Here is a 23956-nt window from a genome sequence, read left to right as displayed (position 1 = left end):
AAGTACCTTTACTCCATCTAAAGCTCCAGTATTAAATTAAAAAATCAAAATTTTCACTATTTTCAACTTGCCTGCTATTTAGATTGTTAATTTAATGATTAATTAGATCTTATTTAATGTCTTTTGCTTTGTATTATTTCACAACACTGGTTCCAAAACATTTTCTATTCACAAAGATTACCCACTCCAGGAAATTTTGATTCACTTATTCTCAGGTGGCACTATAATATCTAATGGTTTTCCCTGTTCATTTATTTTTCTTCTTTTAATAGCTTTCCTAGGGGTTCATGATGATGAGTCCAGTTTGTTAGTAATTGACTTAAAATGTTATCTTGATTCTAGGATGAAAATGACATGTCCTTTGTATACATCAAAAGCAAATTTGCTTATTAATCTAAGGTGCTCAGAGAATCATAAATTTTTTTAAAAAGCCCATATCTAAATAAGAAAAAAAATTCAATTCATGCAGTTGTGCTGTTTTGAAAGACATTTGTGTTTCTGTATTGAAAAAAAAATAATATATATATATTTGTTATAATTTTTTAAAATTCGTAAGTTCTTCAAGGCTAATTACCCAAATCTCAGAAATAACCAAAATTAATGCCAATATATCTTTATTGTTAAAACAGGAATCTTATTTTCTGTAAATCATTGGAAAGCTATTTTTTGTACTTTCATTTTATTGTAAACATTTTTTTTTCATTTCTTTAACAAAGTTATTTTTAAATAATATTAATTATTTGTCTAGCATCAAACATTTGCATTTAAACCAAAGTAAATTATGATGTCTCATTTAATAAAGGGGAGCCTATTAGGATTAAAAATTATATTTGTTCCTTTTTTAGTGGAGGAAAATACTATTTCCTACCCATTTTAGGTTCCTTGAGTGATAACCTGTGAATGAGACTGACAAAAGATAAGTGAACAAGATTAAAAAAAGAAGAACATAATTTTATTAACCTGTTCATGCATCTTGAATACATTCTGGAACATCAAAAGTGGCGACTAGAACTTATGCTTGTACATCACCTAAACAAAAGAACACAAAAGTTATGAGAAGAGCCAGGTGAGATGACGCATGCCTGTAATCCCAGCAGCAGGGGAGGCTGAGGTAGGAGGATTTCAAGTTCAAATACAGCCTCAGCAAAAGCAAGGCACTAAGCAACTCAGTAAGGCCCTGTCTCTAAATAAAATATAAAAAAAATTAGGGCTGGGGATGTGGCTCAGTGGTCGAGTGCCCCTGAGTTCAATCTCTGGTTCCCAAAAAAGAAAAAAAATTATGAGAAGTGACAAGATTCAAGAAAAGAATTTTGAGCACCTAGAATTCCTAATTGTAGGAATACAAACATAAAGGGAAACTAATGGCCAATGAGAGTTAGTGAATTTGGGTCCACTCTTTCTCAGTGCCATCTTGTCTTTGGGGAAGGTGGATTTCCCCTTATTAGAACAGGAAGCCTGAAGGTGTAACTTCACAGGAGCATATTATTCTGCTTTCAGGTGGATAATGAGAGGGTAGAGTCCATTGTTTATCTGCTGGTCTTTTTTCCTTCAGTTACTTTCACCAGAATTATCCTTATTCCAGAGAAGCTGTTGGAGAATTTGGGAATTATCCACAAAGCATAGCAAACTGAAAAATGAAAATAAATTGTATAATTAATTCCAGAAAAAAAAAGTCAAAACCCAAATGATCATAATAATTATATACTATTGACTCATCCAAGAATAATACCGTTCATGTAGTAATAATATTATAAACTCTGAGTATGGATTTACTTATATTTACTAGTCGAAGGTGGCTACTAGGAGGAAGGAAAAAGTCGCTGGGTATATAATATGGAGAAAGTTTTAGCTATAACAAAAAATAAATAATACATTTATGTATCTATTATTACTTTAAAAAATGGAGGTCACACTAGAAGAGAGAGTTAAATTGATATTATTTTTTCTTTGCAGCTTAAGACATCTAATTCAACTTGACTATTTTAATATTCATGCACACTAGGCAAGTACTCTGTCACCAAACTACTCTGCAGCCCATACATACAATATTTAAATGAATGTATAAATGTAGCAAAATATCCTATCTCTTTTTTCTTCCTCCCCCACATATTTGCAGAATTATAAACTTAAATAGGCCCTCAAAATTGAAAATACTACTCCACATTTCTGGTATTGTTGCTTCCAAGAGTCAAAAATTATTCCAACTATATGCTTTCTTCTCTCCCCACAATCTCGTGACTCTTACTCTACAGACCAAATCTCTACCAATTTCTACCCCTTAAATTCTTATAGAGATTCATTATCAGAAATTGACAAGCCATTCCATCAGCAAATCCATCAACCAGCCTTCACTTGTCATATTGCATATTTTCTCTCTGAAAAGACCCCCCCGCCCCCCGCCGCCATCCCCGCCAAGGGCCCTGGATCACATTTCTTCTCCTCTTCCCCAGGATTTCTTCTAGGTCATTGCTCTTTTCGTCAGACACCAGCCTCATTACTAACTCATCTCCAGAAATACCAAGAAACCTGCTCTTATAGCTATGTCCTTGGAGAAAATGGCAAAACAACCCTCATTTTTCCCCCTACTTTTTATTCCAGCTCCCAACAGATTGGTCTTGTCCATTTCATGACAAGATTTCTTGAAAGAATTGTTTACACTCAGTCTCCAACCTGGTTTATTAATGGACACTGCAGCTTCCCTGATTCTGTCCTAAACATACCTATTTATATATCTGTTTATTGTCTTTTTCACACAGACCCAGGCACTCCTCAATAAAATGTAAACCTTGTGAGCTCAGGTAGTTTGTCTTTTGTGCTCCTGTCCTAACATTTAGGATTTAGACTTGGAACTCAATAAGTAGTTTTGAGCAAATCAATCAAGTATAAAATATTTATAAAACATAATAATTTTAAAGATGTTTAGTACATCATATATGGTATACAATGTGGGACATACAGTGTAACAATTACTTGAATCAATTTTTTAAATCAAAGCTTTTATTTAAAAAAAACCTTTTATTTAATGTAAATATGCAATGTGAATAAGTGAAAAAGTAAACATTATTTATGCCAATCTGCGCATATGATATATATATACAAACACAACATGCTACAAGAATCACAATTCAGCAATATAATCACAACCAGTACATACTACATGTCAGTTCTCATGGCGTAAAAATGGCGTGAGAATTTTAGTGCATTGTTATTCCTTGACAAATGCGGTGAAGTGCTCAGGAAATAATTAAAACTGTATACATTTTGAATTTAACAGGAAATGCTTCTTGCTCTGTAGCTAGGGTGTGGAAAAAAATTATTTGCTATCAGGAATTATTGTGACAAAGTACTGAAACCTTAGTAGATTGAGCGACATCTCTTTGGTAAAGAGCCATCAGTACCATCTGCCTGCTCGGCTCTGCCTTTTATTTTTATAATTTCTCTCTCACCCTTTCCACCTAGAGTATCCCCAGCCAGGTGGTAAATGACCTATTGTCCTTGAAATTTATGAGATTTTCACAACATGAAATAGCCCCTAACAAGGTAATTTTTCTTCCATCGCTAGTCTTGCCACCCTATTCTTATTCCAGGGATATTGCCTCTGTGCCAAATACAGCCTGTCTGCCCCAGCCCTGTCTTCCCCAGGTGCTACACATTAAGGACCATCATTCTTCATTGTGTCCAAGGATGTGACGTTTAGGAGATCATAATGGAATCTAACAATGGAGACATGCAAACAATAGAATCATTCTGAATCATATGTTGTGTGAAGTGACACTCCTTAAGAAGAGACTGTCTACTGTATGGTCATCCCTCAATATCCACAGGGGACTGGTTCCAGGACCCTGCTGTGGATACCAGAATGCACAAATGTTCAAATCCCTTACATAAAGTAGTTTATTATTTGCATATTACCTACACACATCCTCTGTATACTTTACTCATCTCCAGGTTAACTATAATACCCAATATCAAGTAAACACTATGTAAATAGGTATTATACTGTATTGGTTAGGGAATAATGACCAGAAAAAAAAAACTGTACATGTTCAGTAGAGAGGCAAATATTTAATTAAAATTTTTCTATCTACTTCTTGTTGAATCCAAAAAACGTGGATTCCAGGGATGCAAAGGACCAGCTGTATATTATTTGGAGATTTTTGCACAACTTTGAGTAAGATCAGTCTATGATTTTTGTGGATATTTTATATTTGATTTATGTAATAGAGATATCTACCTTTATGAAACAAATTACTTAATCCTCATCTTTTCACATGTTTAGAATTATATATTATTACACACCTTGGAATGATTAAAAACCTGAGAGACTGTTCATCAAAACTTTGAGAATTCACCAGTAAATTGACCCTAGACCAGGAAATATCTTTGGAGATTTTTCATTAGCAACAAAACTAGTTGGATTGCTATTCATTTTATGTTCAGGAGAGCTTATACAAAATTGGGATTGCTTATTCATTACAGCATTAAAAATTCATCAGTACAGTGATTTCATGTGGAATTATTATTGTAAGTACTCTGTTGGTAACTTAGAACAATAGGTTTTCTACTCTGTTTTTACTTCTTGCCCCCATGTCTCCTTATACAAATTGATTTGCCTTTTCTTCATGTTAACTAAGTCCTACCACACAATTTACTCGTATATTCAGATTGCTGGTAATTTTCTTAGAATCTTGGCATCTATAAATGACACTCTTCTCAAGTTTTCTTCTGTGAGTCTCTGTCATCAGGCAAATATTGGTTTATTTTCTGAAACCATATAGATAGATAGATAGATAGATAGATACATGAATAACATTGGAAAGAACAGCACAGCCTGATTTTAAACATTTTAAGGCTTTTTAAAAATATCACGTGTTATTTGTGCTGCTCAGATTAATTTTGAAATTTATATTGCATCTGAAAAATTATTTGTTACATTCAGGTTTTCAAATTTGTGTTCATATAGTTTAATACATATTATGTGCATACATATACAAAATACATAGATATTTTTGTTACATTCACAAATAGATTTTAAATACATATACAAATACAAGACAGATGTTTGTGCACATGTGGGTAATAACAAGTACAACAAGCTAAAATACTGCACGTAAGCAGATTACTAGAAAGGGAAGGGAATGGATCGTGGCAGGTGGTATATTGTCGATTTGTTGATTAAGGTTTTCTGAGACAGCATAATTTGAGTCCAAACCACAATTCTGTGAAAATGGAAAATATTCCAAAATTTGGACAGAGTGCACCTGTCATGGGGAGCAGCAACTATAAAACCACTAAGACAAAAAATGAGCTCAGTGTGTTTAGGGATAGCATAATCTTGAGTGAGTCTGGAGGCTGGAAGCATGCAGTCTTATGGACTGTGATGTCTAGAACCTAGGGAGAGGCCTAGCAAATGTAAGATGCTCACCAGTTACTCCATCAACAAAGGAGTACACAGTTTAGACGTCCTTCTCAGTTTGATAGAAAGCTATTGCAAGGTTCCTGGTTTTTGGATTGGGCAAGTAAAGGCCTCATTTCTTTACCAAAAGATCGAAGTGCATCTTAGAATGCCACAGTTTGTCCTTTTGTGGGTGATGGTGTGGACAGGAATTCCTGGCAGAGCCCAGCAATACACTGTTTGTTCTTTCTCATTTTTAGCCTTCTATGTTGTGTTTATGTGTGTTTTCCTGTATATTTCAATGTGAAGAAGAGAAAATATGATAAGTATCTTGCTGTAACTACATTTATATATAAGTATATATTTATATATATAAAATTATAGATATTTACATATACCATATATTTGTATATTATATACATTAATATATAAACTATATATTTATATATTTTTTTATATATTTGCTCTTTTGTAGCAAGAGTTGAACCCAGGGTGCTCAACCACTGAACCACATCCCCAGCTCTTTTTAAAAATATTTTATTTAGAGTTAAGGTCTCACTAAGTTGCTGAGAGCCTTACTAAGTTACTGAGGCTGGCTTTTGAACTCATGATCCTCCTCCTCAGCCTCCAGAGCCATTGGGATTATAGGCATGTGCTACTGCACCTGGCAGAATATATATTTTGAAGGGAAATTTCGACTCCATGTGGAGAAGAAACATTTCAAAAAGCTATTTCTTGCTAAGACTACAGACCACACAAAAGTTTAAGACCTTTGCTTTATTCATCTTATAAAAGATGAGTTTCTATTGACTTCTAGCCCATTTTCAATTGCCCAGTTTGTGAATTATTTAGGTTCTTTACTATTTCTTCTCCATTTCTTTTTTTATTTTGTTGTTCATCCAACTCCAGGAAAATATTACTTCATAACAAATGGGGGAGGAAAAACAGGAGAAATGGAAAGCTGAAAAATAAAATTCAGGAATTAAAAAAAAATTAGAATTACTTCAGCTACCACACCAATCTGTTTGAAAAAAAAGGGGAAACAGAAGAACAGTTTTATCTTCTTGGTTTCCTCTCAAAAGTAATTAATGTTATTTCTACTGGGCTGCAATAATTTGAAAGAATATGTGAATATGCTTCCTTCTGATGGGTGCATTTCTGCACAACTTAACTACCAGTTCAAGAGGGAATTGCAATAAAAGCCACACAGATGCATGTGGGTTTATCATCATTATCATACCCTAGGATAGAATCTGATAATATGTAACAGCCTTTTATGAGAAACTAGAATATAGCAAATGTTTCCCATATATATTTCTAATTGTCCATGGATCCTTATTTTATGTATTTATTTATATGTGGTGATGGGAATTGAACCCAGTGTCTCACACATGCCAGGCAAGTGTTCTACCATTGAGCCATGATCCCAGCCCCTCACTTATATTGAAGTGATGATTTGACTACAAGACAAGTGGTTTAAAGGACCTGAATCCATCCCTTACAAAGCCTTTGCTCTCTGAGCTTCAGTTTTCTCTGAAAATTGGGGAAAATAATCCTTGACCTCACAGGGATGTTCTTAGATAGTGGTTCTCAATGGGTGGCCCCAGACCAGCAGAGGCAGCAATCACCTGAAAAATTTTTGAAAGTGGAATTATTGAGCCACTTTCTACCTGCCTATTGCATCAGAAACTCTGAACATGAGGCTCAGCACTCAGTTTTAACAAACTTCCTGTGTGATTTTGATGCACACTGAAGTTGTAATTGACTGTTCTAAAGATGGGATGAGATAATATAAGTACAAATAAAAGTGTTTTGGTAACCTTAGCATATTATCCAAGTGTTAACTATTATTATGGTGATGACAGTATTTTCAGCATGTATTTATGCACAGGATTGTACTCATTGTAGCAAAGAAGTTTGAACAGGTATGGGCCCAACCTTCAGTAAATTTATGGCCTAGAAAGATTTAAAAGGGACTGACTTTGTAGTACTGTGTGATTAAGTGCTGTCATGAGGATTCTCAAGGAGCCACAAGGCCAGAGTTGTTAAGTCCAGTCAGAAAATCAGTCTGTGAGGCTAGGTGTGAATATCAGCTAGCCAGATGAATAAGTGAAGCCATCTTATGGCCAGTGAAAATGTATGTCATGGAAAGTCCATACCTGTTGAAAAGTACATCTCTTAGATGAAGGAACTTTGAATAGGAATATAGAGTTTGTAAGCCGAAGGGGAACTGAGATCAAACCAGTTGTACCATCCAGAGGCCAGATCAGAAAAGCCTCTCCTTATGAAACTACCTTTTGAGGACAGGATTCTGCACGCCCTAAGAAAGTAGCACAGGTTTTTGATCAGGGAAATTATATGATGTGACTTTAGTCAGGAAGCAGGAAATCTTGTAAAGAGCCTGTTCCAATACCAAGAGTGAGGAGGGCCTTTGGCTACATGGCAGAATCCGAATGGGACAGGGATAGTCGGTTAAAACAGTCATTTAGGAGGTAAAACTGATGGGACTTTAATGATCCAGATGAAGTGAAAAAATAGATATGGAAATGTGTAATTTTTATAAACCTATAAGTGTTTTTATTTTTAAACACAAGATTCTTAATCTCCTTCTAATGCTTGACATGTCATGTTTTAAAACAGGCTTAAGAATTCTTTTGGTTTCATACTTATGGGAACATCTACTCGTATGTTCTCCCCACATTATTCTGAATCAGTGAAAATGCTGGATAAGGTCATCTCATCGACATGGATAATCCCTTCTACACTCGAATACTCAAATATAACATGCTTATGAAATCAACATACCTGTGCTTTCATACGTATTTTACTTTCAGACTTCTTAGGACGGTTATAAACAAATAAAACACTTTTATTGTTTTGGACTTACTAGAACAATTCAAGTAATTTACAAAACCGGAGAAAACCCTCCGTCAGTTCCCAACAAATTAGCCCATGAACACATGCTTAGTTAGCGTGCAGCTCCTCATTTGTTTTCCCTGGCAATGAGACAAATAAGCTGGGTCCTGCACACAAATGACAATAAGGAGGGGAGGAGCCTGTGTTCCAGGTGTTAGTGAGTAATGAATGGGTGTTACCAAGCACACCCAGAAATGAGCTATTTCCATAACTCTTCAGTAACAACCTACTAATAGCAGAAAACCTGTTAGAATGTAGGAAAGATTAGGGTGTTGTCTTTTTCTGAAAGAATCTAATTATATTTTATTTCTCCCTTTCTCCTCTTTGTGTTAAGAAAACAGGCCCTCATGCACAATGGAGTGGGATGTTTATCTTTCTTTGTCAGGTGGACGCTATCGAATACTTATAAATATTATACAACATACTGGAGCTAATTAGTCCTGGGAGAAATTAGTCCAAGCAAATTAATCACTGGTATTAACTGTGAAATTTTATTGTCTTGTGGCTCAGAAATTAGTTAGTGCTTCTCCTGCTTTCTCATTTTCTGCTACAACAAATTCATCCATGATGGTAAGGATGGCTTGTTAAGAGCCTACCTCAATTTTTCCAGTTGCCTTCCCTGGGTAGAGGTAAGAACATGGCTTAGACAATGGTCCCAGCAGAGACCTTCAGGTTAAATTGGGGCATCTCAACTTTTCCCCACTTGGAGGATGAAACTATACCTGATGGGTAGGGTCCTCTTACACTTACAGGAGAACTGCACTGCAAGCACTGAGCATCTATATCTGCTGTTTCTTCCCCTACCTGTGTAACACATCAAGAGCCTTGAGGCATAGTCACAGGCTAAAATGTTTTATTTAATGGCACTCTTGACAAGTTACGAAATGAGAAGGTGTGGCGATGACTCTTTGTTCTTCCTATGTTTTAATCTTAAATTTGTGGAGAGATTGAAGTCAGCACTTATAAGAACTAGTACTTGTAAGTTCTAGTTCTCCGGAGGACCACACTGTTAGGTATGGGTGCTTAAGGGCAGCAGGCACTGTCAAGACCAGAATTTATACCCCAAATCACAGAAATTGTAGTGAACAGCTTGGCATGGCACTTGCAGTTTGCAATGTACTGAAATGTACATTTTTTGCGTGTAATTCTCACACATATTCTATAGGTTATAATTATTGCTATTCATAAATGGGGAACTAAAGATATTTAACACTCCCAAAGCCACATAGCTACGAAGGAGCACATGCCCTGACTTAATTTCTTACACCTCCCAGCACCTCAGCTGACTTCTCTGCAAGATGTTTCAAGGTGAGGCCTAATGTGATAAATGGAATTTTCAGACCATTAAGTCTAGACATTTCTCCTAGTGTTGCTATCCTAAAAGATTAAAATCATAAAGCCAACTCCATTACATGCAACTCTATTCCAACTTTGGAAAGTCTATGGGAAGCCAAACTGTGTTTTGCAGAAATGGTCTAAGGAGCCAATATTGAAAATTTCTTTTGAAATGTACCTTATGTGACTTACAGAATAACCTCTGTGTGCCTTTGTTTTTTCAACAATGAAATGGGGAAGTGATTCCTATTTTGTAATATTGTTCTATTAAAAATAATCTCTTAAAGCAATTAGAATCTTATCTAAACCATAGTAGGTGCTCAATAAGTACTTTTTATTGGCTAGGCTTTATATATGGCAGTTTTCTAAAATGTGGACTGTAAATGTAGTGTGATACTGGACTCTCCCCACAAAAAAATGAGAAACATGAATTTAATAGTCACCCTGTGTCACTATAAAAATGCCTAATAAAAAGGAAAACAAGCCTACCACCTATAATGCTGAATTGTAAATCTAATTTGTAACATACTCAAAATGTACACAGCCTCTGAAGGTATTTTCTTTCTGTATCTTACAAAATGACACAATTAGATTGTTGTTGAAAAATATGCAATAATAAATAATTGGGAAATCTGAAAGTTAATTTGAGACTCTCTCAACTTGTATTTGAACATAGCTCTCCAAATCCATTTATAGATAATTTCTATCTACTTGGATGAGCAATTTTTCTGGAACATTGTCATATAATATACATAAACACTTGATTCTTTGGAGGAAATATTACTATACCTCATGTTTTGCCAGTGTCCAAGTGGCATTGCACATTTTTCACTATTTGGGTCTGGAAAAATGCAGATTCCTGAAACAATTATTGCATCATTTCTGTTTGCACTTTTCTTTTCCTTTCTTATATTTCACTTTTACTTTGTATCTTAGTTATTTTCTGATGCATTTTTATTTTCTAACTTAATGCTTCTATAAATTCTCAACTACATCTTATTCATCTTTATATCCTCTCTATATCTTGCACTCTTGCCTTGTACATACACACATAAATTATTTTATGAATAATATTTCTTATTATTATTAATTTAATGAAAAGAATGTTAACCAATAAAATGGAAGAATACAAAAATTGAAGTTTGTGTATATATATATATATATATATATATATATATATATATATGCTAGTAATGGAATACCTAACTCAAAGTGACCAAAATGGTAAAGGAATGTGTTGACTTACATAAATAAAAGTCTAAATGTAGCACAGACTTAAACTATTAGAACTGTTAGAGGAATTTGTGATGCCATTTAAGGTTGTTGCTCCATTTCTCAATGAGTTGTCATGGCTCTATCTTTCTATGGTTGATTCTATCTTTTGGGTAGTTTTTGCAGCAAAAATGCTAAGCAGATGACTACCTGATCTTAAAAGGGCTACTACATTCTTTCTCTTTCACATCAGAGTTGGGAAGGGGATATCTCTTACCACAAATATCCGTTGAAATGCATCCCTGGTTGAGAAAATTCTTAATGGACACATGTTCGTTTCTGTCTATGAACTAATCCCTGCTGAGTCAGCATGTCAGGTGGTGATGGATATGGTCCTAAGGCAACATTACAATCAAGAAAATGGGAAGAGCCTAGAGTTTAAGTAGGGTTCAATACCGACCAAATCAGAAACACTGAACAATTTTGGTAGAAGGTAGGGAAGCAAGATAGGTAATGAATTTGCACTATAATTGCATGGCAGTTTGAACTTCTAGAGTTGTAAAAGCAAAGTTGAAATTTCCCAATGTTGGAATTACTAAACATGCAAAAAGTGGTAAAACCCAGAGCCACATGAGCTTTAAATTTAAAAACACAATGTTTTCATGTGAATACTATTTGAATAAAATTTTTCCCTGTTTTTATTTTTGTAAAACCAATTCTAATGAGTCACTATGAAAATAAAAGAATTTTATAAAATATCCAAAGTAATCTCTTCACTTCATTTTTCCTTCTCAAAATGAAAACAAACAAACACAAAAACCCCAGCTACCCAAGATTTATAAACATAATATAATTTTTAAGGTCTCTATGGATCCTTTGGATTACACAAGAGGTAAAATCACATTTGCATTCAGTTTTGTTGAGTCACAAAATAGCTAAAAAATTACCTGTAAGAGCAATTCTCATCCTTGTCAAGCTAATAAGGTGAATCTCATTGTCCCATTCCTTTAAGAAACTAATGAAGCCTCAGACAAGTATAGAGCACTCCCCACACCCACCAAGCTACTTGACCAAACACCCAGTTGCCTAGGGCCATGGCTGTGCCTCCAATGTCCCCACCTGGACTTATTCTTTGGTTGGCATTCACCCAGCTAAAGCACTCTGAATTCTTCCCTGTAGCGTGTCCACTTTCCCTGTCTTTTTTCTTTCCTCAAAAGCTTCATCCTTCACCTCCAGTCACTACGACAATACCCAATGCACTACCAAATAAACAAATAAATACATCCTCAAGGATCAGGAATTCTCTTAATTTTCATGTGTTATGCTAATCTTGTACTAATGAGAAATAATTAAAGTGTGATACCTAAGCTTCTTTATCCAGACTGCCTATGAAAAACAATAGAGAAAATGACTCTACTATTTTCCTTTTAAAATGTCTTAATGGTATTAATAGGGATTTATGGTCAGCTTGGAGGAAATAAGTTCACCCAACTGTTGTTAGAACAGACAGGATTTTCTGCTTTCCCTTCCAGCCTGCAGCTACTGAAGGGGATAACAGGAGAAACTTCTTTCACTGCTGTTGCTCAACAGATGGGCAGAACTTCAGTGTATCATTCTGGCTTGCCATTCCTGCTGTCCTCAGCATAGCATTGCAAGGGGTGTGGACCTCATCCAGCAAAGAGAATTTAAAGAGGTCTAAGGATCAGATTGCCATCATTACTTTTGAATACTAGTGTTTCCATAGAGATTTAATTTAACAAAAAAGATAAAAACATATATTAATGTTCTTTACGTCTTTCTGCAATCCAAAAAATGTTTCTCCCTTTTCCTCTACCTTGTCCATTTCACCAGGATTTATATAAATTTAGAAACATGTAGAGAGAGAGAGAGAGAGATGGACAATAGAGATAGATAGATAGATAGATAGATAGATAGATAGATAGATGGATGATAGATAGGGTATGGGTTTCCTCCATTTATTTTTATTTTTGTAGTTGTGTATGGACAGCATGCCTTTATTTTGTTTATTTTTATGCAGTACTAAGGATCGAGCCTAGTGCCTCACACATGCTAGGCAAGCATTCTGCTACTGAGCTACAGCCCCAGCCCTCCATTATTTTTTAACTGGCATTCCCGGATCCTTTCCACTGGAGTTTATGTTAAAAGGCACATCAAATGCATACTATTTGCTTAAGGTGGAAATCACTGTAACACTGGTACCAGAGAAATGGTACTTCCAAAAATCCAAAGGGACCATATTAATTCAGAATGTAAAAGTGTCTCTTATCTTTAAACCACACCAGTATGTACCCATATGCCACAAAGGATTCATGCTGTCAATTGGGGACTGACAAGGAATACATCTTAAGGATTGTGAAAATAAAAACCAAATACTGTAATCCTCAAAAATTCTAATTTATTTTAATTTGAGTTTGAGAAACATCAAAGCCATCAAATTGTCTTTAGTTTCCACTTTTTAAAGATTGTTTACTTAGCAAAGGAAGACATTCTAATGGACTTCCTAGAACCTCTTGGTTTTTTTATGTGTAAAGAAGCTGATTGCTTTTTGAAGGAATTACTTTTGAGCATACAGTTTTTCATATTTAAAAGAGAGATTGAGAGAAAAAATAAGCCTGTGCTGAATAAGTGTTGCTACTAGCACACATCTCTTAAAAACACACATTCAAAAGCTAGTTTTTAATCCTATTTTTTAGCATGCACTCTGAATTTGGAAGGAAATTCCACCAGATTCACCTTGATTTGTATCCTGTTATTTCTGATAAGCAAGCATGTGTATATAAACTTTCACAGACATATGCAAGCATATGCTGCCAGAAAACAATTGGACACATTTACCATTTAGAAATAATGAACCTCATCTCCCTCAAAGGCACAAGCTAGTCTCTAATTCTGAACTTTCTGAGTACCATCCATATCAATATTACACATTTCATCATTTATATCTCTAAATAAAGCAAAGGTATTGGAATCCTGGTGGTGGGGTCTGACTTTTTTTTAAACCAAAACACTGAATAAGATTATTAACCTCATTTCCAAATATAGGTACTAGAGGGTTCATCCCTATGTTGTGAGAAAAAAAATATATATTCTGGTTTATATTTATGTTAATCTACAACTTGAATACACTCTATTGGTTATCTGTAAGAACTTAAAACTGTTCACAATTGAAAAATGATAGCTTTGAGTTGATTGATGATTAAGTAAATGATATTGGATACTGATGAAGAATGAGTCAATACTTGAAAATAAAAGCCAAAGGAAAAAAAATGGAACATGTGGAAACCAGGTTTTTATCTGATAAATTCAAGAAAGGGATAGATATATTTTTAAATCATCTCATACCATCATATGAAAATAATAAAATTTAATTTTGCTTTCTTTTTGGCTTATTATTTTTGGTTCCTTATCAAAGTTACCCGTATTTCTGGCATCTCATTGTTTATTGACTTTCATCATTTTATCCCCTGACATTTCTGCTCAACTATGTTTCCACTATTTTGTTGTTGTTATTCATTTTCAACTATTCTATTTTATCTCATTTCCAGATGTGGACGAGGATGGAAGGGAAATAGATGCCACATCAAGTTCCACTCTCCTACTTCAGATGTCATGTACAGTCAGAACAGTAGGTGACATGATGACTAAAAAATGGCTTGATTTGGGGGTCTTTAATGTTTTTCACTTTATATATATATATATATATATATATATATATATATATATATATAATTTTTTTCACCCATTTGAAATTCTAGACATCTGGACGCTTCTAGGTATTGGATTGGCATTCCTGATGACTCATGTTATAGTTGCCATCTTGTATTGTCTTGCAAACAGAAAAGGACCAGTCAGGTAAGTGATCCCTTTAATTGTTCAATGAAGTATAAGTAACAGAAGAATTTTCTGAAACATTTCATTGGCTGTATTTTCCTTTTATCCTATTTTACATGCATGGAATTCCTATGTTTCCATAATTCACAGGTTTATTTTTCTGGGCAGAAACAAGAGCTACCTGATAATGTTCACTATTATTCCTTTTAGTAAAAAGCCTTAAGTTTACATTTCAGATTATGTAGGAGCCTTTTTGAAGACACCAAAAGGGGTGGGGGAAGAGGGAGAGACTGAGATTATGACATTGTTCACAGACTGAAAACAGATCAGGAGCTGTATACACCCTCCTGGTAGTACCTGAGGAAGGCAGCAGAACCACAGTGGTGACCCTTTCTTGGCTTATACAGGGTGGCTGGTCTCAGCTGGCCTCTCAGCACTGATGTTTTAAGCCAAGACTCCCATGGCATGAGCAATACACAAAGAAGAGGCTAAGAACAGTTGGGTCTGAAGGAAACCTGCATCCTGGGCTCATGCATAAAACTCAGAGGCCCTTTACAATCTACAGAGATATTTAGGATCCAAAGCTTTCTATCCATAACCCATCTTCTTATCACCAGTATAGGTTACAATTCACCCCCAAAATGAAATAATTGACTTCCCCATAAATATAGCAAAATAAGGGCTCACAACAAGATTGCATAAAACTTTAAGAAATTAAAAAATGCATCACCTCCTGCACATCTGAGTTTGTGGTCAGAGATGTATACCTACTGCAACATTGCCATGTCAATCAATCATTTTCCTGGTGTCAACTTGTAGGTCCCACCTGGTAATTTCCTGAGATCTTCAGCTTGAAATCATGTTAATTAGCACACATGCATCTTGATATCATGAATTAAGGAAAGTTATTACAGAAGTCTGGTGTCCCTTTCCAAGAAAGATCCAACATTAATAATCTATTACCATTAAGAAAATCTGTATGGGGTGGGGGATGGGAGGACACTGTGGCCAGTGTCTCATTAAGGGGTCCTTCTTCCTGCCCAGGATAATATTAGCTACCCTAAGACTTACAATCTCAAATAACTAGTAAATAAGAAAGCCACAAACACTCAAAAATATTTACAAACGTGAAGCCCCTAATAGATCCAATCCACATGGGCACTGGAACTAGACAGACAAAAGATGGCTCCTGTGATTTATTTAAGGGGGTACATCAAAGGCAGGGATAAAGTTTCAAGGGCAGAGTCTTGTTTTGTGATGTCTTGCAGTCCTCAGGTTGATTGACATCTTGGCAGGTCACGCCCATGTCAAGTGCTGTGTGGGATCCTTGGCAGAGCTTGAGGGGGAAGTTCACCTGCATCAGTTCCTGTAGGGGGTGCCATGGGGAGTTCCCAATGCCAGACTTAGCCCCTCAGGAGGCTACTATGCGCAACAGTCCACACACAGCTCAGGGACGGCTTGTGATGAAGATCTTACCATGTGTTAATTTTAAAGTACTTTACATGTTTATGTGGCTAAAATATGTCAGGCAATGTAAAGATAAACATGAATGAGAAGCAATCTGAACTTTAAAAAAGTTTTTAATCTAGTGGGAGAAATAGACACATAGTGAAATACTGCTTGTGTGCTAGATTATACATGTTTATTAGTTGGGATTCTCCAGAATCCAAAGATAGAGAGATAGATAGATAGATATCTTTTATTTATCTCTTCAAATACAGGAGGAGGGAGATACTGACTTATTTTAAGGAACTACATCTTGCATTTGTGAGACCTGGTAAGCAGGAACCCCGTAGGACAGGAAATTCAGGATTTGTGGTGCAGCCTGGAATCCCAAATCTGCACAGCAAGCCTGCAGGTTGGAAACTGGGACAGGGTTTCTGTGTTTTCTTGAGGCAGAATTCTTTCTTCTCCAGGAAATTTCAGTCTCTGTTCTTGAGGCCCACCCAAGTTGTGGGTGAGTAAAAATGTAAGTTGCTTTATGTGAACATTTACAATCAGTTGACTTTACTCAGTCAACTGTAAATGTTTAGCACATCAAAAAAGAAAAAAAAAAAGGCACCTTCTTAGCAGCATCTAGATGGGTGTTTGACAAAACAACCGGGCAAGGTGCCATTGCCTGACAAAGCTGACACATAAAGTTAATCATCCCAGTATATAAACAAGTTGTCATATCCAACAAGCAGCAAGAGCACTTGGAAGGAATCCTAAATTTTACTCCTCCAAATTTGTATTAGAAACCTATACTGGAGGCTATCGAGAGGTTCACAGGCAAATGGCAGCAGCACTATGCCACAGGCTGACAAAGCCACCTTCCTCTCTTGTCAATTTCTTTCATTCATTCTCTTCTTTGCTCTTCATCCCTTTCTTGGCTAAACTTTATTTTGGTTTTCCCTTTCCCTATTTCTTAATCCATCTTACCTTAATTTTCCTCCTGTCACCTGCCTGTCCTTTATCTCCCCTTCTTCCCATCACCTATTGCACACTCCCAGCTTTGTCTATATATCTGCTTCCCTTCCATAAGAAGATCTGCACATTCTCCATGGAGGATGTCATTCACTTCCAAGGTTTCCAATGCCATCTGAATGGGAATGGATTTAAGTCCTCTTTCTCTTACTAAAATTCTTTTCTGCATTCCAGATCTATACCATGCTTCCAACCATTTGCTAAACCTTTTCTATATAATTTTTCTCTAACATGCATGATGTTCATGCCCATCATTTCCATATCCTGAAGCCTACCTTTGAAGTCCTAGGTGAAGAGGTAAGATCATTATTTGAAATGAAAAGCTGAAATATAACTGAGTTTATCATCCCACCAGAACTCTAATCTGAAAAGAACAATCCCTCTTGCACAAGTGTCACAGAAATTGAAATGAAATCAGCCACACCCCTTAAATAAGAGCCTCCAAGGACCATCCATTCTAATGAACTACCCAAACTACCAATAATTGGGGTAAGACACACTGTCTAAGGCTTAATAAAGGAAGCAGAACCATCTCCAGTGATGGCCTTCAGTCTCTCATCTCTCCAATCTAAAGAGAGAAGTAGGAAAAAAAAAGGGAGAATATGGGTTCCTGAAGTCATTGTCATTAAAGTAAGGCAGTATTTGTGGTGAGGAGTTTTTACCTATTTCTCAGGGTGAGAAATGGAAAAGGAGAGGAAGATACCAGCAGCTACACTACCCAAAGCTAAATGATGGATGGGCTCCAAGAGAATTAATAGATAAAATTGGTTGTGTCTAGCAAAAAAAAATAAAAAACATGGAAAATCTTCCAACTCTGCTTTCAAGGCCTGCAAGAGTTTTTGACTTGTGTACCCTAAGCAGATGGACATAAACACAACTTTCAGTTTAAAACTTTGAAAGGGGATGGCCAAGAGTGTCCTGCACCAGCTTGGCTGAGAATGATAAGGTTATAATGTACCTAGGAAGAATGGTGATGAGGGAGAGTGGGAAATCATGATGTAACTCAGTTTTGCACAACTCTCAGAAGATGAGAGGCTTCCATTGGTCCATTTGAAGTTGAAAAAAAAAAAAAAAACAGAGATAAATTGGAGTTGTAGGTTGTCCAGAGAACTGCCAGTTCCCATGAAGTGATATCCCTGGAAAGGGTATTAGAAGAAGGTCTGGGCTGAAGGCAGACACCACTGTCTTTTTGTTTTTAATTTTTTTATTAGTGCATTACTAATAATAGTGGGGTTCATTTTGACATAATCATACATGCATAGAATTTAATTTGCTCCATTTCAGTTCTAGGGGTTCCTTTTTACTGCCTCTTCTTCTATCCCCCTTTGTTCTGCAGATCTTCCTTCTACTTATTCATTTACTTTCTTAAATTGGTGCTTGATAGATATACATAATGGTGGAATTCACTTTGCTATATCCATATATGTATGTAGTGTAATTTTGTCAAATTCAATTGTGCATTTCCTCCCTTTTCCTGTCCCACTTTCTTCCCTCTTGATCTCCATCCTCTACTCCACTGATCTCCCCTTTACTCTCATGAGATCCACCCCACACCTTTTTCCCTTTCTGTGTTGTTCTAGCTTCCACACATGAGATAAAGTATTTAATCTTTGACTTTCTGAATCTGGATTATTTTAGTTACCACGATGTTCTCCAATTCCATTCATTTACTAAAAAATGGCCTCATTTCATTTTTCTTTATCACTGAATGAAGTTTCATTGTGTATATATACCACATTTTCTTAATTCATTCATCTGTTGCCGGACAGTTGGGTTGGTTCCACAACTTGGCTATTGTGAGTTAAGATGCCATGAACATTGATGTGCCTGTATCACAATAGATGCTAATTTTAGATCTTTAGGATAAATATGGAGGAGTAGGAGAACAGGGTCATATGGTGATTCCATTCCTAGTCTTTCGAGGAATCTCCACACTGCTCTCCAAAGTGGTTGCTCTAATTTGCCATCCCACTAACAATGTATGGGTGTGCCTTTTTTCCCACATCCTCACCAGCATTTATTATTTGTATTCTTGATTATTGCCATTCTAATCAGATTTTCCTGATTTCCAGGGGTTAGACATTTTTTTCATATATTTGTTACCCATGTGTATTTCTTCTGACAAAGCTGTCTTTTAAAAGGTGTTCAATAATGGAAGGGACCCAAGTGAAGTTCATTTCCACTTGTACGTGAAATCTATACATATCAAGGAGTTATCAACAAGGAAAATGATTACACAACAGGAGGCATCTCCCTCCCCTTGATAGGTGACAGTTTGATAAGAAGATTTCAGACTCAACCTTTTGTGTCTGCACCATAGAGCTAAAGTGGGTTGTTTCAATTCAAACCGTGAACCTTACCCTCTTCCTTATTTCAAGAATTAACCCTGGTCTAAGTTCAAGTCTACAGTGGAAAGACAGGAGACAGATAGAGAATGAAATCTGATATTATTTTGCAGCTTTAAAGTGGATTGGATTAAGTGTCCATCATGAAGAGTGACCCTAAAAATATAAAATTTGCTTAACATAAGTGAGCTGAGCCAAGGAGAAAGGCCACTGATAGAATATGGAGGAGATGAATGTGCAACCAAACAACAACAAAATAGAAGCCCTTTAAAGTTTTTAAGATTCTTTCTTGAGACCACTCAATTGGTTAACTCCAAGTCTTGGGCTCTACCACATAATAGAAGCAGGTGAGATCCAAAATAGCATCTCTTTCTCTGATCCTCTTATTTACCTCCCTGTTCTCTTCTCTCTAGTATTTTGTCTCTCTGATTTCCAAAAATCCCAAAACAAAAGTTTTTATTTTCCATTATGACCAAAATCAAATATCACAAAAGACCATATCTTCAGTCTTGTTGACATCTCCTTAGTCACCCATTCCACACCCTTCCCTGAGGCCACAATGAAGTTCTTCCTCTAGGGATTGGAGAGAGGGAGTCCCACATAAGAAACAGACCAGCCAGGAACCAGTACTGGCAGAGCAAAACCAGAGCCTTCACTACTCCCTCTCCAGGGTCTTCTTCTGCAGGGAGGATGCCTACCCTGGGGTCTCAGAGACTTCTCAAGGGTCCTGATACAGACAGGTTTGCATATGGTCAGATTTCATGCATTCCCTTTCAGAAGGAATCTAAGGAAGGAAGGTGCATCTGGCCTGCCCATCTCTTTTCTCATTTCAATTTCTCTCTGGTGTCCTCCTCTTTATCCAGCACCATCATGAATCTTACTAAAATAAATAGTTTATGGGAAAGAGATATCCCCTGGTGGGGAAAACAGAAGAATAATCCGAGAATGCATCCACCCCAGAGACTGAGATTTGAGATAAGCAATAGTGAAAGGGGAACAAGAGATCAACCTCTCTCTGCTCCTCTTTGCTCTGCTCTGCTTTGCTTTCTTTTCTATTCTCTGTCTCTCTTGCCACCCTCCCCATCAACCCTCCACTTAGAATTAGAAATCACAATCAATAGAGGCAATTGGATAGATAACAGGACTGGCTTTGTCATTTATGTCAGATAGCCTAATGATAATTTCTGGAATTTTAAGGAGTTCACTCTAAATTTTCACAATTTCATAAAAGAGTATTTGAAGAATTTTTATAATATCAAATATTTTAGAAATGTAAAAATCTATGAATGTTAGATGATAACTTTAAAATGTAAAAGGGGATGCATGGTTTTGCAAACTTATTTTATGGAGCACTTACATGACAAAGTTCAAGGACCACTAATCAAGTTTAATTTTCTACTGTTTTCACCCTTCTGCATCCTGTCCTTGAGAAAAATCTCACCATTCCCCAAAGCACGTGGATTTTCAAATCCTCTGCCATGTAGTTGTGTATTCTGAAACCATGGGGGTATTTTTTTTTTTTTTTTTTTTTTGCCATCCTATCATGATTAGTTACTGAAAATGTTGTATTCAACAACAGCTTATATGCAAGGAGGATGCCTGCCCTGGGGCAGGATCAATAACACATACATGGCTGCAGGAAGACCTTATCATATAGCCAACACTTATCATATAGTCAACTTAGCTATTTCCTTATCTTCCTATCCCCAGTACCTTAGCATTGTATGCATAATTAGTACCCAATGTGTGATTACTAATGATTAACTGTACATTATTGAGAATTATTTATACTTCTCAGCATCACCAAAAGCCATGTCTGAACCCACTGATTACATTCAAATAAAGTTATTACACATCAAATTTCCAAACAAGTCTCTTTTTCCTAAAGTTGTATGAAATGTTTGACCAAACAACGGTTAAACAAAATAACAATGGTTCAAATTAAAAATAATGCCAAAACCTCAAGATTTAAGAATTATGTGAGCAAGAAATGATCACGCTCTCAAAATAAATTTGAGCCAAAATATTTTTTAATTAAATTTTAAGAAAAGAATCTGTAGCATGTGGGTGTGGTGTTGCACTCCTTTAATTCCAGTGGCTTGGGAAGCTGAGGCAGGAGGATTGCAAGTTCAGAGCCAGCCTTAGAAACTTAGTGAGACACTGTCTCAAAAAATAAAGAGATGGAGATGTATGCAATGGGTAAGTGCCACTGAGTTCAATCCCTAGTAGTAAAAAAAAAAAAAAAAATTCTGTATCACAAGAGATCCTTCAGTAACTTGAAAGAAAATTTTTAATTAATTTTTTCAAGCACATAGTATGGAGATTGTATGCTTAGACAATACGAGGCACAGGAACAAGCCTTTTAAAATTGCTGTTAGAGGTTTGATTTCCTGGATTTTATTATGCTTTTCATGACCCTTCTTTTAGCGACTTGCCACTTTGATTACAGGAAAAAGAAAACAACTCCAGCTGTCTCAATCAAAATAAAGAATTTAGTGGAAAGACACAAGATGCTTCATAGAGCTCAAGGGTAAGGATGAATGAGTTGGGGGGGCCTCAGGAAGACATGGACAGTTCAGTTTTTCCTTTCCCTCTTTCCTCTGATTCCTTTTGCTGGTCTGCTTTGTGATTCTCTCTGCAGGTATATTTCCTCTACTTCAGTCCATGGAACAAAATGATATTCACTAAAGGATAATAATAGTCACTCGTTATCTTTCCAGACCTTTAGAATGATGGTCTCTTTCTCTTATTGTCCATGTTGCATATTCCAAAGGAAAACCTTCTGATTAACCAACTTTTGTAGAATTCCTATTTCTTAGAAAAAAGCACATATGGGTAAAATATGGGACAGGATCAATAACACCACATGGCTGCAGGAAGACCATTTCAAAGCCCTGTAGTGGTACAAATGGGCCAATAAGATCATTATGAAAGGTATCTGTAAGGTATCTACTATATTATCTGGCCCAAAGTGGACTGGAATTTTATTCATGACCCTTTAGGGGACTCATCCAATATGGCAATCTCATAGTAAGAGAAAAGATATGTGATCGTCAAATCTATACCCATAAATCAAGATTAAAGGATATAAATAGTGAACTATTTATTCTTCTTTTGAATGCAGCTGTATTATAACTGCTGCTTTCCTATTTTGGACTTTATCGTCTTTGCCTGGGGAAAAATTTGCAATAAATAACTGTTCTTTACCCTTGCATTGGGGCATAGGCTGCTAAAACATTATGCTAACTTAATAAATAATAAAAGTTAAAAATGAAGAAACCTGTTTAGCTATACTAAGAAATAAATATGTCTATATGAATAACAATTTGAAAGGTTTAGACCTGAAATTTTCCTAAACAATTTTACAGAATTTAAATTAGCTCAGGCTACTGTTACAAAATACCATAGACTGGATGGCTTAAATAATAGATGTTTATTTTTCACAGTTTTGATGGTTGAAAAATTCTAGATCTAGGTAGAGATTTAATTCTTGGGGAGGCCTCTCTTTCTGGCTTGTAGGTTCTTTTCTTGCTGTGTCCTCACAGGGCAGAAACAGTAAAAGCAGGTGTGTCTTCCTCTTCTTATTAATCTCATTATGAGGGCTTTATCTCATGGTCTTATGTAAACCTAGTTACCTTGTGGAAGCCCTGTCTCCTAATACCATCAGTGTATACATTTAGTGTATAATAGAGGAAAAAGATTGATTACAGGAAAAAGAAAACAACCAATGTGGTTCCTATTTCTCTTCTTTCTCCCTCCCTCCCTTCTTTTCTCTTTTTCTTCTTTCCTATGTAAGTATGTACCACATTGGAAGGATTCTTGGGTAGGCAATTATAAGCTGTGCATGTAATCTTGGGCAGGTCTCTTAATTCAATTGCAGGAGCATTTATTTATTTATTTTTTTCTTTTGTGCTGGTCTTCAGAGGGTACAAAGATGTATTCATTAATATCACCACTTTCTGGCTTATACTCAATTCTAATATGTTTGATTCTGATGAGTGCAATGATACAAATGTAAACAAAAAATCCTACAGGATAACATGACAGGAAAGAATGAAAGAAAACGATGGTTGTTTATATTTTTTATAAGAAAAGAAGGAGAGAGGATTAGAATTCCAAATCCTGGACCTGCTGCCTATATCCCATTGGAGAGTACAGATTATTCTTTGTGATTCTTAAATGAGTGGCACATGGTCCCTAAATAAAATATCCATGTCCATAATATCAAATTCTGTCTGCAAGAATTGGTATGATAATGTGAATCTTTGAAGGCAGAAGTTTAGCTGCTATTCAAGTTTGAGATCCCTGGATAGGCCTAACCTGGGCCCAGCAATGAATATTTATTCTTAGCAAAAAATCAAAACCTTGCTTTCTCTGTGCCTCAAGGCATTCAGCTGCTTTTTAAGAGAGAGTATCACTAGTGAGCTTGGCCTGG

The 23956-nt window shown here is 35.9% G+C and overlaps 1 protein-coding gene across 1 annotated transcript in view; it reads left to right on the top strand.

Annotated features, from left to right (window-relative positions):
* Malrd1 (MAM and LDL receptor class A domain containing 1) overlaps window positions 1–23956 on the top strand; it is a 670952-nt gene that overhangs the window by 620402 nt on the left and 26594 nt on the right. Inside the window, exons 37-38 of the mRNA XM_046423053.1 lie at window positions 14425–14504; window positions 14635–14731. Of these exons, the coding sequence (XP_046279009.1) occupies window positions 14425–14504; window positions 14635–14731 (177 nt within the window). The remainder of the gene's footprint in view (window positions 1–14424; window positions 14505–14634; window positions 14732–23956) is intronic.

This window comes from Marmota monax, unplaced genomic scaffold, assembly GCF_021218885.2.
Source record: "Marmota monax isolate L192 unplaced genomic scaffold, Marmota_monax_Labrador192_F-V1.1 WCK01_AAM20220418_F8-fsc00098, whole genome shotgun sequence".
Lineage (NCBI taxonomy): Eukaryota > Metazoa > Chordata > Mammalia > Rodentia > Sciuridae > Marmota > Marmota monax.
Note: the sequence above shows the minus strand (reverse complement) of the source record. Positions and strands in the feature narration are given on the sequence as shown.